The following is an 18016-nucleotide window of genomic DNA, read 5'->3' on the forward strand; positions in this document are numbered from 1 at the left end:
AAAAAGACAATTTTTACATTACTGTGCAGTTTGCCAATAAAATGGTCTGAGAGTGAAGTTGACTTACTCAGTATTCATATTCTAAAAGAAAGAAATTATCTCACTACAATTCATTTGAAAAGAAAGCTAGCAAAAATAGATAAGATCTTGCTACCATGGAAAGGAAACTACTTGTATACTTGTGTAAAAATCCCCCTGATTAATTCTTTAGTCATATCCCAGTTTACCTACTTGCTTATGGCCTTGCCTACACCTAGCGACTTGCTCTTTAAATTATATGAGCAAAAATTATTCCATTTCATTTGAAACAGCAGGCAAGACAAAATTAAACAGGACTATTTATATAATGAATATGAAATCAGAAGGCAGAAATTATTAAATATTAAAGCATTAGACCTCTCACTAAAGTCCTCAGTCATACAAAATATACTTAAATTCAAACTGGTTCTCTAGCTTGAGGACTTTAGTGAAAATGCCATAGAAAGTTGGTTGATTTTCAGTTTAGTCCACCAGAAAATACAATATTATGCTTCAACCTAAATGATTGAGAAAAATTATACACTGCTCAAAAAAATAAAGGGAACACTTATTATTAAACAACACAATGTAACTCCAAGTCAATCACACTTCTGTGAAATCAAACTGTCCACTTAGGAAGCAACACTGACTGACAATACATTTCACATGCTGTTGTGCAAATGGAATAGACAACAGGTGGAAATTATAGGCAATTAGCAAGACCCCACCCAATAAAGGAGTGGTTCTGCAGGTGATAACCACAGACCACTTCTCAGTTCCTATGCTTCCTGGCTGATGTTTAGGTCACTTTTGAATGCTGGCGGTGCTTTCACTCTTGTGGTAGCACTAGACGGAGTCTACAACCCACACAAGTGGCTCAGGATGGCACATCAATGCGAGCTGTGGCAAGAAGGTTTTCTGTGTCTGTCAGCGTAGTGTCCAGAGCATGGAGGCGCTACCAGGAGACAGGCCAGTACATCAGGAGACGTGGAGGAGGCCGTAGGAGGGCAACAACCCAGCAGCAGGACCGCTACCTCCGCCTTTGTGCAAGGAGGAGCAGGAGGAGCACTGCCAGAGCCCTGCAAAATGACCTCCAGCAGGCCACAAATGTGCATGTGTCTGCTCAAACGGTCAGAAACAGACTCCATGAGGGTGGTATGAGGGCCCGACATGCACAGGTGGGGGTTGTGCTTACAGCTCAACACCGTGCAGGACCTTTGGCATTTGCCAGAGAACACCAAGATTGGCAAATTCGCCACTGGCGCCCTGTGCTCTTCACAGATGAAAGCAGGTTCACACTGAGCACGTGACAGACGTGACAGTCTGGAGACACCAAACCATGACCGGTTTGGCGATGGGTCAGTCATGGTGTGGGGTGGCATTTCTTTGGGGGGCCGCACAGCACTCCATGTGCTCGCCAGAGGTAGCCTGACTGCCATTAGGTACCGAGATGAGATCCTCAGACCCCTTGTGAGACCATATGTTGGTGCGGTTGGCCCTGGGTTCCTCCTAATGCAAGACAATGCTAGACCTCATGTGGCTGGAGTGTGTCAGCAGTTCCTGCAAGAGGAAGGCATTGATGCTATGGACAGGCCCCCCCGTTCCCCAGACCTGAATCCAATTGAGCACATCTGGGACATCATGTCTCGCTCCAACCACCAACGCTACGTTGCACCACAGACTGTCCAGGAGTTGGTGGATGCTTTAGTCCCGGTCTGGGAGGAGATCCCTTAGGAGACCAACCGCCACCTCATCAGGAGCATGCCCAGGCGTGGTAGGGAGGGCATACAGGCACGTGGAGGCCACACACACTACTGAGCCTCATTTTGACTTGTTTTAAGGACATTACATCAAAGTTGGATCAGCCTGTAGTGTGGTTTTCCACTTTAATTTTGAGTGTGACTCCAAATCCAGACCTCCATGGGTTGATAAATTTGATTTCCATTGATAATTTTTGTGTGATTATGTTGTCAGCACATTCAACTATGTAAAGAAAAAAAGTATTTCATAAGAATATTTCATTCATTCAGATCTAGGATGTGTTATTTTAGTGTTCCCTTTATTTTTTTGAGCAGTATATATATATATATATATATATATATATATATATATATATATATATATATATATATTTATATATATATATTAAACAAAAATGGTATAATCTGGTTCTCCCGAGTGTCGCAGCAGTCCAAGGTTCAATCCCAGGCTGTGTCACAGAATGCTGTGACCGGGAGACCCATGAGGCGGTGCACAATTGGCTCAGCGTCATCCGGGTTAGGGGAGGGTTTGGCCGGGTAGGATTTCCTTGTCCCATCGCGTTTTAGTGACTGCTTGTGGCGGGCACCTGCAAGCTGACTTTGGTCGCTAGTTGGACGGTGTTTCCTCCGACACATTGGTGCGGCTGGCTTCCAAGTTCAGTGAGCAGTGTGTCAAGAAGCAGTGCGGCTTGGCAGGGTCGTGTTTCGGAGGAGGCATGGCTCATGACCCTTGCCTCTCCCGAGTCTGTATGGGAGTTGCAGCGATGGGACAAGACAAACTTCCAATTGGATATCACAAAACTGGGGTGAAAAAGGGGGTAAAAGTTGACACACGCAGCCAACAAAACTATATGGAATTTTCTGCTCTACTCAAAATTACAACCAACTAATTGCAGCATTACCACAAAATTGGTAGAGGCAAGTGGAAGAAGTAAGGGAATTTGTCTGTCGGCCCTGCATTAAAGACCAAAATGGTTAAAGAAAATTGGTAGAAAAAAAGTCATACTAGTTTATTAAAGGACCGCAAAATAGACAGCTGTGCAAAACAGATTGAATCTCTCTATCCAAGTATTTTGCAATGTACCGATTCCATGGCACACGAAACAACGCCGGATCCAACACTTGCAGTAGAGTTTTTCACTTTAAATTATACAAAATAACTGCAACATATAGAATGTTATATGTATGGGCGACACAACCATGCCAGCTCTGCGGATTTATCTGCGAAAAGACTCATTAGATAATTTGTTTTGGTACGGTCCATATGTTGCTTGTTTTTGGTCACAGGTTCAGGAATGGCTGACGAATTGCAACATTCCCCTGGAGCTAACTCTGCAATAGCACTGTTGGGTGATTTTAAAAGTAATTCAATCAATAACTTCCAGAATTTTTAAAAAGTCTTTAATTTACAATCTGTAGAAACTAGAACCTATGAGAATAGAAAGGTTCAGAACTTTTGTGAAACATCACAGCACAGAAATCATAACAGGATGGTTTTCAGAGATACAGTTGAAGTCGTAAGTTTACATGCACTCAGGTTGGAGTCATTAAAACTCCACAAATGTCTTGTTAACAAACTATAGTTTTGGCAAGTTGGTTATAGGACATCTGCTTTGTGCCTGACACAAGTCATATTTCCAACAATTGTTTGCAGATTATTTCAGAATTCACTGTTTACATACACAAAGTTGACTGTGCCTCTAAACAGCTTGGAAAATTCCAGAAAATGTAATGGTTTCAGAAACTTCTGATGGGCTAATTGACATCATTTGAGTCAATTGGAGGTGTACCTGTGGATGTATTTCAAGGCCTACCTTCAAACTCAATGCCTCTTCGCTTCACATCATGGGAAAATCAAAAGAAATCAGCCAAGATCTCAGAAAAAAAATTGTAGACCTCCATATGTCTGGTTCATCCTTGGGAGCAATTTCCAAATGCCTGAAGGTATAAACACTATGGGACCACGCAGCCGTCATACCGCTCAGGAAGGAGACCGTTCTGTCTCCTAGAGATGAACGTACTTTGGTGCAAAAAGTGTAAATCAATCCCAGAACAACAGCAAAGGACCTTGTGAAGATGCTGTAGGAAACAAGTACAAAACTATCTATATCCACAGTAAAACAAGTCCTATATCGACATAACCTGAAAGGCTGCTCAGCAAGGAAGAAGCCACTGCTCCAAAACCGCTATAAAAAGACAGACTACGGTTTGCAACTGCACATGGGGACAAAGATCGCACTTTTTTGGAGAAATGTCCTCTGGTCTGATGAAACATAAATGGAACTTTTGACCATAATGACCATTGTTAGGTTTGGAGGAAAAAGGGGGAGCCGAAAAACACCATCCCAACCATGAAGTACGGGGGTGGCAGCATCATGTTGTGGGGGTGCTTTGCTGCAGGAGAGACTGGTGCACTTCACAAAATCGATGGCATCATGAGGGGAAAATATGGATATATTGAAGCAACATCTCAAGACATCAGTCAGGAAGTTAAAGCTTGGTCGCAAATGGGTCTTCCAAATGGACAATGACCCCAAGCATACTTCCAAAGTTGTGGCAAAATGGCTTAAGGACAACAAAGTCAAGGTATTGGAGTGGCCATCACAAAGCCCTGAACTCAATCCTATAGAACATTTGTGGGCAGAACTGAAAAAGCATGTGCGAGCAAGGAGGCCAACAAACCTGACTCAGTTACACCAGCTCTGTCAAGAGGAACGGGCCAAAATTCACCCAACTTACTGTGGGAAGCTTGTGGAAGGCAACCTGAACATTTGACCCAAGTTCAACAATTTAAAGGCAATGCTACCAAATACTAATTGAGTTTATGTAAACTTCTGACCCACTGGGAATGTGATAAAAGAAATTAAAGCTGAAGTAAATCACTCTACTATTATTCTGACATTTCACATTATTAAAATAAAGTGGTGATCCTAACTGACATAAAACAGGGAATTTTTACTAGTATTGAATGTGAAGAATTGTGAAAAACTAAGTTTAAATGTATTTGGCTAAGGTGTATGCAAACTTCTGACTTAAACGGTAGATGGATGGCATTGAAGAGAGCTGAAAGGTGGGACTAAAAATAGCTATGCACACTGCCAAGACAACGCAGGAGGGGCTTCGGGACAAGCCTCTGAATGTCCTTGAGTGGCCCACTCAGAGGCCGGACTTGAACCCTGGAGAGACCTAAAAAACAGCTGTGCAGCAATGCTCCTGATCCAACCTGACAGAGCTTGAGGATCTGCAAAGAAGAATGTGAGAAACTCTCCAAATACAGGGTTGCCAAGCTTGTAGCGTCATTCCAAAGAATACGAGGCTGTAATCGCTGCCAGATGCGCTTCAAAGTACTGAGTAAAGGTTCTGAATACCTATGTAAATGTGATATTTCATTTTTTATAAATGAGCAAACATTTAGAAAAAAACATTTTTGCCTTTGTCATTATGGGGTGTAGATTGATGAGGAAAAACCAATTGAGTCAATTTCAGAAGGCTGTAACCTAACAAAATGTGGAAAAAGTCAAAGGGTCTGAATACTTCAAGAACTTCAGGAACTAACTAATGCTCTTTCCATGACATAGCTTTCACCTGGATTCACCTGGTCAGTCTATGATCCCTTATTGAATTCACTTGTTAAATCCACTTCAAAATCAGTGTAGATAAAGGGGGGGGGGGGACAGGTTAAAGGATTTTTAATCCATAAAACAATTGACATTCAGAGGGTGAATGAGCAAGACCACATATTTAAGTGCCTTTGAACAGGATATGGTAGTAGGTGCCAGGCGCACAGGTTTGAGTGTGTCACCACTGCTGGGTTATTCACACAATATTTTCCCATGTGCATCAAGAATGATCCACCACACAAAGGACATCCAGCCAATGTGACAAGTTGGAGCATTGGAGTCAACATGGGCCAGCATCCCTGTGGAAAGCTTTCGACACCTTGTAGAGTCCATGCCACAACGAATTGAGGCTGTTCTAAGGGCAAAAGGGGGTGCAACTCAATATTAGGAAGGTGTTCCATACCAAATTTGTCCATCGGCTCAGTTCTTATAGCCCTGGTTTGATATGGTGCCATCTAGTAGTGTAGTGTGTTACGAACCGGCTCAAAGCCCGTAACAAAGGGAGACAAGGAGTAACAAAATATATATTTATTAACTAAAGCAACTAAGGAAAATATACAATGGTGCGTGTAATCAGTAATCAGTAGTGTAAGTGAGTGTTTTATCATGCATGAATGTGATAATGCAGGGTGTTGAAAGGTGCCAATGCAAACAAACAAAAGGCCACCAAGAACCACAACACAATCTACAAAGGTGTCTGCATGGAGAGTCTCCTCCATGAATGTGGAAGAGGTCTATTTATCCTGCGACACACCTGGCCCAGGTGTTTCCCATGTAGCTGACGACCCTCCCCAACTCCGCCCACCGGCATCCTAATAAGGAAACAAGAACAAAGACAGAATACGGCAGACAGAGTGGGAGGGTCGTCACAAGTGTGGCTGATTATTCTTAAATTCATTAGAGGCTAATTCATTGAGTCTTCATATCAAAATCCTGAGTCAATATGATTTATGGTTCATGAGAAGATTAAGTCTTTTTTTGCATCAGCATAAGTGCTAACGTGCATCGATAGGTACTGTCCATCCATACAGTATTTGAATGCAGCAAAAAACCTCAAAACCATTAAGCGACTGATGTAATGAGTCTATAGACACAAAATCTGGAGTGAATCTGGCATATGGTTCATGAGATGATTTTGAGCATTTGCGTTAAATATGAAAATAATGAGTTAATAGTTTCCATGTTTTTAGAGAAATCAACAAGAAATTCAGCGTGGTTCATCTTAGGGACGTCCATGATAGCGATGACACATTTCAAGTTGATAGGTCACTATGGAAGTGGATTTAGTGGTTTAAATGGACAAATCAGATTTGTCAATAACTCAGCCATCTTTTGACCAATCCCTTAGTTTGAGAAAAGTTTGGAGAAGTACCATGGTCCCACATTCCAAATTTAGTCAGATTTTTATGATGATTTAAAAGCATTAGTTTTACATAGTCAAATTTGATTATAAAGGTTCCTTGTTTTTGAAGATAAATGCCAAACTTAACACGGTTCATCATGGTAATGTCTGTGATGACCCTAAAAAGTTGAGTTGATGTGCTATTTTCTAGTGGATTTAAATGTTAAAGTAAAAATCAGATTTCCTGATTTATCATGTCATCTCTTAACCAATCCCTTAACTTAATTTGAGAACATCTAAGAGATGTGCCATGGGCCTACATACTGCATTTGGTGTTTTTTATTTTTTTTAGAGTGTATGGTTCATGAGAATACGTTTTTCAAAAGTAAAAAATAAATAAAATAATGTCCAAGATGGAGGAAAATCTATCCTGACGGACATTGTGGATCCTTGAGGAGAATATGTTCAGGATGAGGAAAGACACCTACAAACAAGGTTTCAAGTGTTTAGGTCAAACGGGCCGCCGGATATGAGGGTTTAAGTGAGACTGCTTATAACAGTGCCACCTATAGACCAATCGGTAGTTGGCCTGTAGTTTCTGTGTGCCAAATTCAAAACAAAAGTAACCAATCTATGCAAGTTCGCTGTGAACCCATAATAAATTAGACAGACACATCAATAGCTATTTCTTAAATACTTTATACAAAATTAATAAATTGTAATGTACACATTTTATTGATCAATACCATGATTTTTCCAGTTGCAAAATACAAATGAAACTTCACAAAAGTCCAGTTACTCGGACATACAACACGTGCTAACTATTGTAGTGATTTAATTATAGTGCAATGCTTCACAAGATTTAAAAAAATGTATTAAAAAAAATGTAAATTAAACAATAGAAAGTGAACACTTGCACAGCTTGGCACAAGGAACATGTATGTTAGTGGCAATGCCCTCCTTAGAATTAGACATTTTCCCCTAAATCAACAGCCAAAAAGATGTATTCACATTGGTACTGTAGATACTGCATATAAAGCCCATATATAGCTTTAACAGTGTGTGATGTTGCAGTTTTCTTTGTGTGAACATCAAACTGACTATTATTGTATGGACAACGGCAGTGTTACTTGACAAATAGCAAAAAAATTCTCCTCGTTTCTATCAGGGATATGACAGGCATGCATTACCCCTTACTGTATACTGTAGATCCAATAAACTCATGATACCGTACTGAACATCACTCCAACATTTAAGAGGGATCAAAATGGAAAATAACAAAAATATAAATACTATATCTAAGAAAATGAATACATCTAAACAAATATAAATCCTCCAATACAATTAAAAACCAAAATAAAGTAACAGCAATAAGGAAAATCACATTGACAATATCAGTCTGATACGGTTGATTTAGGTCAAATTGACCAACCCTCTATCGTTGTGAGACAAAATAAATACAGAAAATGGGGGGTAAAAACATGTATATAGAAATATATTATCACCAATGTAAGGCCACTCAGAGATACAAGGAAACATAGCTGAAAAATATTTGCAAACAGAGCTTGGACTGCCTTTTCCGAGCCTCGTTACGAACCATACGAGGCTAGCCTTTCCCTCATCTGAGATCAAAATCATTTAAACTCCTCTGGTCCCAAAATACCCTCTAGGTCCAGTTAGTATCTGTAGGGTCCTGCTAGAAAACTGCAGTAAAAAGCTATTCAAAACCACTTTGAAACTATACTCAAACTCCATCTAGCAGCCCTCTGTTTGCAAAGTAGACCAGAGTATACATATGGAATAAATACATAAAAACTATAAACAAAATGGCTGCCATTGAGGGTTGGTTATTTAGCCGTGATTACTAAGTTCAAGACAGGGCCCTACATACACCATTGCTGTTTTTGATGTAAGAAGCAATAGTCCATATTAAAAAGTGCTCACCACTCTATCCTTAAAATGAAGTTTCTCTGGATAGAAGGCAGCCCTTGTGTTAAGAACATTTGACAATTTAGACTAAAAAGTATTACAGTAATTCTTATTCAAAGTGCATTGTTAACACTGTATGGGACTAATGGGTTATGAATAGAAGCCCAATACTTGACAAGGCACACAACTTACAAACCCTTTACATTGAGTGCTGTTGCCGTTACAGTACCTCATGTCAAAAAATAGGGGGGAGACAAACATAAAACTCACTTCAGAACCACCACACGGCACTAATTTTAATACAAAAACCCCCCCACCACTTCTCTACAGGGAAAAACGGTGGATTTGTACACTATATTTAGGAGTAGCATACTTGACATGCGGTAGAAGTCCAAACGATAGAAACCAGGTGAATCTACTTCAAACAAAACACCAACAATGACATCCTGCATTTGGACCCTAATAGTAGCGTCAATGAGATGAACATGGATCCCGAAGAACACTAAAGAGAGATTGAGGAAGATAAACAGCTTTCTACTACAGTTACAGTTTTGTGTCTGAACTTCACACATTCACAGCTTCTAAAGTGTAAGGCATCAAACATATGGCCACAGTTGGGGGTTATTGCACATGAACACTGAGGGGGATTGTGGGGTGAGGGGGAGACCCTGTACTGAAGTACATACAGGCTGGCAGGAATTGATTGGCATATAGCGCCCATGGCATGTCCATAGTGCCAGACTGGCGAACCAACATAAGTACAATATCGTGTGAGATTGTGCCTAATAACCATTGAGTGAGAGAAAAACTAACTACGTATGTGTAGGAGATGGTGAGTGAGGGACACAAAAGGTGGAGTCTGAGAAAACACAGTGAGTGACAGTGTGATGGTGAACCAGTGTCCATCAAACAGCCAGTAGCAGCCAGGGGACATTATTAGTCCAAAGTAGTAGTAGTCAATGTGCTCCTATTACTTCCCACTTTACTAGAGGCCCTTCACACCCCTTCTTCAGGGAGACCTCATCTGCCCTCCTCCTCAGAGCGTAACTCAGACTTGAGCTTGACGAACTCCTTGGCCACCTCGTCGTTGGAGCGCTGGGAGAGGATGCGCATGGCGGTGAGGCCGGTCTCGTCCATGGTGACCCGCTGACCCAGGGGGCACCAGCACGCCACACTGCCCTTCTCTGCCACATCCCGCAGCTGCATCACAGCCATGCCCACCACCCGATCGGCACGGCCAAAACAGTAGTCCTTCACACACATCTGCAGCTCGTAGCACTCAAAGCCATCCTCATTACCTAGGATACTGAGGAGACATGGAAGAGGGGAGGGAGATCATTTTTTACACCTTTAATTTTTTACATTTTTACAATGAGCAATGGCTATTTCAAGGGAGTACACATTGATAATTTTAGGCAACAGGCTACTGTACTATTGCTTGGCTCTGGACTCACAAGTGGAAGGTCTCGTTGAACTTGGGCGCCCAGCTGTTGTTCTTGGACTTGGATTGGAACTTGCGCTTCTTGTCACTGAGGTGGGGTCCAATCATGGTGATCTCCACAAAGGGCCGGAACATCCCAGACGTCTGCCACTTCAGATCATTGGCTCCCACCACTGGTACAACGAGGAAGGAGATGAGTTTGTTTGTTGGGATGGGGAGACAGCGAGAAAAGTGTTTATTGGAGTAATTGTTTTCCTTAACTCCACAAATATACAAACCTTTGACAGTGACTTTGTGCTCCCCAGTACCAGGGTGGGTGAATAGGTCGATCTGAATGGATATCTCCCCCACCGGCTTGTCCACTCCTGACCCTAGCGCACACAGATGGAAACACAAGACATTATCTTCCAGTGGTGGTCAGTGTGATTATAGATACCAGTAGTATCCTTTAGGGAGGAGGAGGAGAGGGTATGGGTAGGGTCATACAACCAGGAGGAGGAGCAGTCAACGTTGGTGTTTGGGGCAAACTCACCCACAGGGGCAGATGGGAGGGGGTTTATGTACAGAGTAAAGGAGACCGGTGTTGTTAGCACATGCTATCCATTAATGGCACCACCTACCCCTGGAGGGTTGTATTTTTTCGTTGGGAGTTAACCTAATACCCTTCCCATTGTGCACTGGTGAGGAGGCAGCAGAAAAGATCCCAAGAAAGAAGACAAATAAGCAAACTGTGTCAAATGGCAGCAGTGAGTCATTTTAGAGTTAGACAAATCACAGCACACACAGAACAGTCAAAGTTTGTTTCTAGGTATGTAACAGAGGCTCAGTATTTAGCTGATAGATCAACTTCAAGCCCAATACTAAATAGAACAGTACTCAAGAGGGAGCATTGGAGCCTCTCTGGTGACCCCTGGTGGCAAAGCAGGGGAGAAGCAAAGGTCTTATTTTATGACTAATGTATTTAGTTAGATACAATGGGATGGGAAGCAGACTGAGGCTATTGTGTGTGTGTGTGTGTGTGTGTGTGTATGGCCTCACCTTGTGTGTGTTGTGTTGTGACAAAGGTCTTGATGAGCGTGTCTGTGGTCTGTGTGTAAAGGGACAGAGCGTGGCGTAGTGAGGTCAACTCAGGACTCTTCTCCAGGAACGCCTTCTTCAGACCATTCCCTCCTGCATGGAAGTATTGCTGCAGAAGAGTGAGAGTGAGTGAGAGAGATGAAGAGGGAGAAGGTTTGATTCCCTACTATACAATGAATGAGGCCTGTAATTAAAGGATCAGCAACACAGTCCCCTCATCATCGAAGTAGTAACTTTACCACAGGTGTATGTTTGCCTATAAACTCAAAGACAAACTTTGATTGTGTCCAGTGCTATATCCATGACAGCACACTGTTTAGGTGTCAGGCTTTTGGCCTCTCCTGCCATGTGATCTTTAAGCTTGGAGAGCTGCCCCAGTTCCTTGGCTGCAGACAGGATCTGAGCCCCCTGAGGAGAGGAATACACAACATTAGGTGACGGTGTGTTTGGAGTAGAGTCTCGTGAGGAAAAGGGCCAGGTTTGAAGGTAAATGTTAGGGGGGTGTTAGGCCTTACGAAGGTGTCGTTTCCTTGGGGAAGGACGATGGTCTTCTCCAGGCTGCTCATCACAATCCTCCACAGCTCTTTCAGAACCCGCTTTAGAACAGTCTTCTCACACGCTGTGGCAAACAGCGTTAACCTGCATAGACACACACAGACGTTTCATGAGACAACACATACAGCAAATCAACAAATACACAATCACGCAACATGGCATAACATACTGACAAAAACAACTGACTTCTGAGGGAACGCACCAAAATGGACACCAACAAATCAGCAGCCAATAGAAGAGCAGGAGTGATCCACTCACTTTGAATCCAGGAAGTCCATAAGTGGCCGTAGCACATTGTCCGAGTCGGCCTCCACCATGTTGCGGCTGTTGGCGTTGACTGGGCCCTTGATCTGGTACAGCAGAGAGGCCATCTGTCTCATACAGTCATCAATACAGACCTGGAAACTACAGGAGAGAAAGGAGCCACAGGTATTAGGGTTCAGAGCCAAAATGGACTCCATATACTACAGACTGAAGCTGTGTGCATGGGTCCACAGTGGAAACATTATGAGTGACATAGTATGGGGAGAGTGTACACGTTGGAATCCTGGGACTGTGTGGGAGCATGCGTGTACCTGTTTCCAAACGTGGTACTCAGCTCATCCAGCACATTGTTCAGCTTGACCTGAAGCTCATTCAGGAGGTCACTGGCTTCTGTGTCCAGCTGCAGACAAACAGGCAGACACACAGATAGACAGGCGCAGCGAAGCACACAGAGACAGTGTAATAAGTACAGAAGTACTGAGTTCAGAATTGTTTTTGTAAAACATTTAAGCATGATTCTCATAAACTATAGATATGGGGGAAAACAGCAACATAATTCCCTTTGATGCCAGATAATACACATACGGTAAAGTATGCGAATTACAAGCCAAAGTAATGCACACAATAATCCAGCAGCAATGGAGAAGACGTGTTATTCTGCTTTTTGCCAGTAGATGAACGAGCATGGCAAGAAAAGGCAATGGTCACTCAAACATCGTTTTCAGAGAAACTGTGAAAAATGTTTGACTGAAGTAGCGAGATTCCCTATACTTGCAATGTCACTGCTACTTCTCTTCCAGTTAGTTACAGTCATTGTTATTAGAGCCAACACTCCTGTAGACTAACCCACCTTTTTGTCGGTAATAATCACCACCTTCAAAGAAAGCAGATGAAAGAAAATGGCGGTTTAATATGACAGCAGATTCATCGACTCAGAAGTATATTCTATTGGAGGACCACCAGGGGTCACAATGTGTCCCGTATCTACAACCACAGCATCAGTCTGACAGAAACCATCTCACAGAGGCCTAAAGCAACCACAGCCAGACAGATGACAACATGATGTGGCCCATTAAGCTAATGCTTCAATAGGCCAGCTGATACATGGACTGCCAGGGACTAGACTACATGTCTAGATTGCAGACAAGAGTATAGGACAGCTGTAGGGGAGACTACTGAAGGAGTTCTGCACCAGTGGATACGAGGAAGGCTTACAGGGGCTATAGGGAGAGATTGTGAGCCTCCTGTACGTGTGTATACTGCTGAGTAAGTGACAGTTAGTGAGAGTGATAGTGTTAGTGGAGATGGGCACTGATGATGTCACATCCTTACTACACTCACCTTCTCCTCGTCTTTCTTTTCAGGCTATCAGAGAATGGGAGGGAAAAAGGAGATGACCGTATTTATTGCTGTCTTTTGTCAAGAGCTAGTATGGAGGTAAAAACTAGAAATACATGGCAAATATCGGATGGTGCTATAAAATAATATTGTACCAATTGGGAAATGTGTTGACCAATGAACCAGTGACATTTTTGTGAGCAGCAGAGCTACCGCTCAACTATACAACCCAGGGATAAAGGCACAAACTAACCCACCTTTTCCTCTAGGTGTGCATCCATCTTTGAGAGACGTACAATAAAAAATAAATAAAAAAAAGTCAAATGTGTCTTTGTTACAATAAAGTACGGACCAGCAACAGACACAACTAGTACTAACAGCAGGAGAAGATTTGGGATAAACTTAACCAATACAAAATTGTTAAAAGAGGTACAGTAAGCTTTTGCATACATACTGTAGGACTACATACTATGTATGCAACACTTGTTTGTAATGAACCCACCTTCTCTTTGTCAGTCTATTGAAAACAAAAGGGAAAAGAAAAAGGGAAAAGAACTAAATCATTAAACTGCGTAGTAGTCTGAAAGTAAATGAAGTTGTGGGAAGGAGATGTCTGTGTAATGGAGCGCAAAACAGCTGCACTTGGATTTAGCCAACAGATAAGGGACAACAGTACCATAGTCATATAGGGGAAGAGTGTTGCACCAAACAGATGACCAGTGAAAAACCCAACAAGATCAAAGTCACCCGGGTAACGATGGTGGTGTCCATTCCCACCATGAGAAGGCACAATGACGTGGCGAATGCGAGTGTGACCACCACTACGTGAGTGGAGAGAGGGGCAGTGAGTGGGAATGACTATATGTGACCATGACGATATCAGTGAGTGTGTCACTGACACAACCTCTACGACACCAACAAACCTCAACCTGCTCCTCCTCAACCACCTCCTCCTCCACACTTTCCTGAAGGGTCGGAGTGAGACAGAACACAAAACATACTGTGAACCTCCAGCCAGAGGCAGAACGGTTGATAAACCCTCAGAGAAATGATTGATACACCGAGTCGGTTTACAAGTTAAACCAGCCGACCATGTCAACAATGACAGCAGTATCAGACAGTACAGTATCATGTTCTGTATTCAGTGCATTCGGAAAGTATTCAGACGCCTTCCCCTTTTACACATTTTGTTATGTTACAACCTTATTCTAAAACGGTTTAAATAAACAATTTCCTCAGCAATCTACACTCAATACCCCATAATGACAAAGCAAAAACAGGTTTTTAGAAATTTGTGCAAAGCATTAAAGATCCAAGAAAACAGTGGCATCCATCATTCTTAAACCACCAAGACTATTCCTATAGCTCGCTGCCCAGCCAAACTGAGCAATCGGGGGAGAAGGGCCTTCTTCAGGGAGGTGACTAAAAACCCGATGGTCACTGACAGCTCCAGACTTCCTCTGTGGATATGGGAGAATCTCCAAGAAGGACAACCATCTCTGCAGCAGTCCACCAATCAGGCCTGTATGGTAGAGTGGCCAGAAGGAAACCACTCCTCAGTAAAAGGCACATGACAGCCCGCTTGGAGTTTGCCAAAAGGCACCTAAAGACTCAGACCATGAGAAACAAGATTCTCTGGTCTGATGGAACCAAGATTGAACTCTTTGGCCTGAATGCCAAGTGTCACGTCTGGAGGAAAACTTACACTATCCCTTACGGTGAAGCATGATGGTGGCAGCATCATGCTGTGGCAATGTTTTTCAGTAGCAGGGACTGGGAAACTAGTCAGGATTGAGAGAAAGCTGAACAGAGCAAAGTACAGAGAGAGATCCTTGATGCATACCTGCTCCAGAGCACTCAGGACCTCAGACTGGGGCAAATGTTCACCTTCCAACATGACAACGACCCTAAGCACACAGCCGGGACACGTCTCTGAATGTCCTTGAGTGGCCCAGCCGGAGCCCGGACTTGACCCAATCAAACATCTCTGGAGAGACCTGAAAATAGCTGTGCAGCGATGCTCCCCATCCAACCTCACAGAGCTTGAGAGAAACCCACCAAATACAGGGTGTGCCAAGCTTGTAGCGTCATACCCAAGACTCCAAAAGTGCTTCAACAAAGTACTGAGAAAAGGGTCTGAATACTTATGTAAATATGATCCGTTTTTTAAATTTAACATTTGCAAAAATGTAAAAACAAAACTGTTTTTGCTTTGTCATTATAAGGTAGTGTGTAGAGTGATGAGGGAAAAAAATACAATTTAAATCAATTTTAGAATAAGGTTGTAGCGTAACAAAATGTGGAAAAAGTCAAGGGGTCTGAATTCTTTCCAAATGCACTGTACAGAAAAGGGGTTGTCAGTTTTCTATTTGAGGTTCAAAAACAATATATTATATATATGTATATCCATGTACAGAAAGTCCATACATTCACATACATAATGTCCTCGTCTTACACCCACCTGCCGCCATTCTATCATTTTGCCCATGTTGCCCTAGGGTGGGGGGAAAAGAAGGGGAAAATGCCCAAGTTTCTTTTATTCCTGCTAACTGCACGAAGTCAGCATCACAGTTTGAAGGTCAGAGTGATTATAATGAAGACCTGTGTGAAGGCTTTCCAGGACACAGATAAAAAGACATGTCGTAACAGCAGAATGTTCATTATCAGTCAACGGTTTACGACCATTCCATTATATTGTACAATTTTGAAGATACTGTAGTTTATTTGAGTATTTCTGACTGTCAAAATAAACATAACAGAATTTTTATTTTTAAATTGGTGCTTGTTGACAATGGAACTTGTACAGTGTGTCTTGTCTTTTAAGTGTCTAATTTGTGTTGACAGGCAGAAGAGAGCGTGAGTCAGCATGTACTGTGAAGTTCCTGTGAACTCTTCCTACTAAGCCTCATCTGAGATAACGCCATTCCTAATCACTCCTTCCCTCCCACATCTCCCTCCTCCTCTACAGGAGCCCAGAACAGTCCGCCTTTCAAGTTCATCTCCTCACAGCACGACGCAGAGCTTTGACGACAACATCACGGCTTCACACAACCCCAGAGTTGTGCTTCTTTGAAAACACAGCTCAGATTAAAGTTCCACTCTCTACATTCATTAGATGAACACTGATTGTCTTACCTTAGAAAAACCCAACCACAAGCCAAATGCCATTCATCAGCAGTGAATAAACAAACAATTCTGGATACAAGCTTATTCCATGCATTTCATACTTTCACAGCCCCAATAATCTGAAACTGATCATCTGGGTGCAGATGTTCTTACCATTACACTTCCATACCCACAAAAGACTAAAGACTCATCTAATTGGCCACAGGGAACTATCATGTGAGAAATCTAGCTCCAGTAGTTGACTTGTCTATGGTTTTACTATGGGGGTTCCTAAAGGCTCTATAGAGGGTGAACTCTATCCTACAGTCATCTAATGATAAATACCCACCGGAGTCTTTCTCTCCTCATCCTCAGTTATCACCTGCTAGTCAGGGGGAAGGCGAGTTAGACAATACTTAATACGCAACAGGATCTACAACACTTTGACAACTATCAAACAGCCTCCAACAAAAAGTGAACAAACACCCACCTTCTCGTCCTCTTCTTCCTCATCATCCACCTGCTCGTCAATCTTAAGCAGCGAAGGAAACACCTATTTAAAGTCAATTTGTCAAAGTCTAGTGCTACAATTCAGCCATGGGTGCGTAAACCAAAACGATGGGATTACTAGGCCAAACTACAAACTGCTTTACTCAACATCCAAACCACATAACTGACTTACTACGCAGTAAGAACGGAACAATCATTCAGAATAAACCATGCCCTAAACATACTTAACATATAGATACTACATTGTGTTCTTAAGTAGGGATGCTAAACATACTGAAGGGACGGTAATGAAAACCTATAGACCGCACATAGCTTTATGCACTCTAGGAAATTGATCTAGGGACATAATAGAATCACCAAGGGCATATGTTAATGTAACAGTCTAGTAGTCTACAGAATAAGCACTGGCTTCTAGCTGCTATTGATCTAATGCTTTATTCCACATGGCAGGATGCTACAGTAGCACACATCCACATCTCCAAGTCACGTGAACCATCTCCCTACCATTGCTTCCGCTTTTGCAATCTGGTACAGAAAGACACAAACATGTTCATAATCTTGTCTATGAAGAACAGTCACACACAAAAGCAATTTTAACCATGTGTTCACATAGAGCAAATAGTTGATGTTCTTCATTTCTCTAGGTGTGATGCCAGAGTAGCACATTATTCACTCCTTTAAATCAAAACCTGCCAATACCAATGGCTGCTCGACCGGCTGCATGAGCCCAGAGACACAATGCGCATGTAGTCTTCTCCAGGAGGTTTCTGGTGGTCCAGAGCACAGTGAGTATGAACGTTGTTCACCCCGATTCCATCTTACCCATCTGTGACAAATAGCTATTTGTTATAATCTTTTCCCCGTACATAGTGTTGCTGCTTACCTGTTTGGCACCCATGGACTCAAACATCTTCTCCAGCTGGATACGCAACTGCTGCACATTGTTCATCAGTACACAGGGCTACGAAGGGGAAGAGAGCGAGCGATAGAGACCATTTAGAGGTTGAAACTCCCATTGAAAACGCTAAGGATACAGTGCATTAGGAAAGTATTCAGA

The 18016-nt window shown here is 42.4% G+C and overlaps 1 protein-coding gene across 1 annotated transcript in view; it reads right to left on the reverse strand.

Moving 5' to 3' along the window:
• Positions 1–7419: 7419 nt before the first annotated feature.
• Positions 7420–18016, reverse strand: part of unc13bb (unc-13 homolog Bb (C. elegans)) — a 108720-nt gene continuing 98123 nt past the window's right edge. The window contains 9 exon segments of the mRNA XM_064942600.1: positions 7420–9975; positions 10124–10283; positions 10389–10481; positions 11149–11296; positions 11464–11615; positions 11618–11826; positions 12001–12147; positions 12318–12406; positions 17843–17920. Of these exon segments, the coding sequence (XP_064798672.1) occupies positions 9690–9975; positions 10124–10283; positions 10389–10481; positions 11149–11296; positions 11464–11615; positions 11618–11826; positions 12001–12147; positions 12318–12406; positions 17843–17920 (1362 nt within the window). The 3' untranslated portion in view covers positions 7420–9689.

This window comes from Oncorhynchus masou, chromosome 28, assembly GCF_036934945.1.
Source record: "Oncorhynchus masou masou isolate Uvic2021 chromosome 28, UVic_Omas_1.1, whole genome shotgun sequence".
Classification (NCBI taxonomy): Eukaryota; Metazoa; Chordata; class Actinopteri; order Salmoniformes; family Salmonidae; genus Oncorhynchus; species Oncorhynchus masou.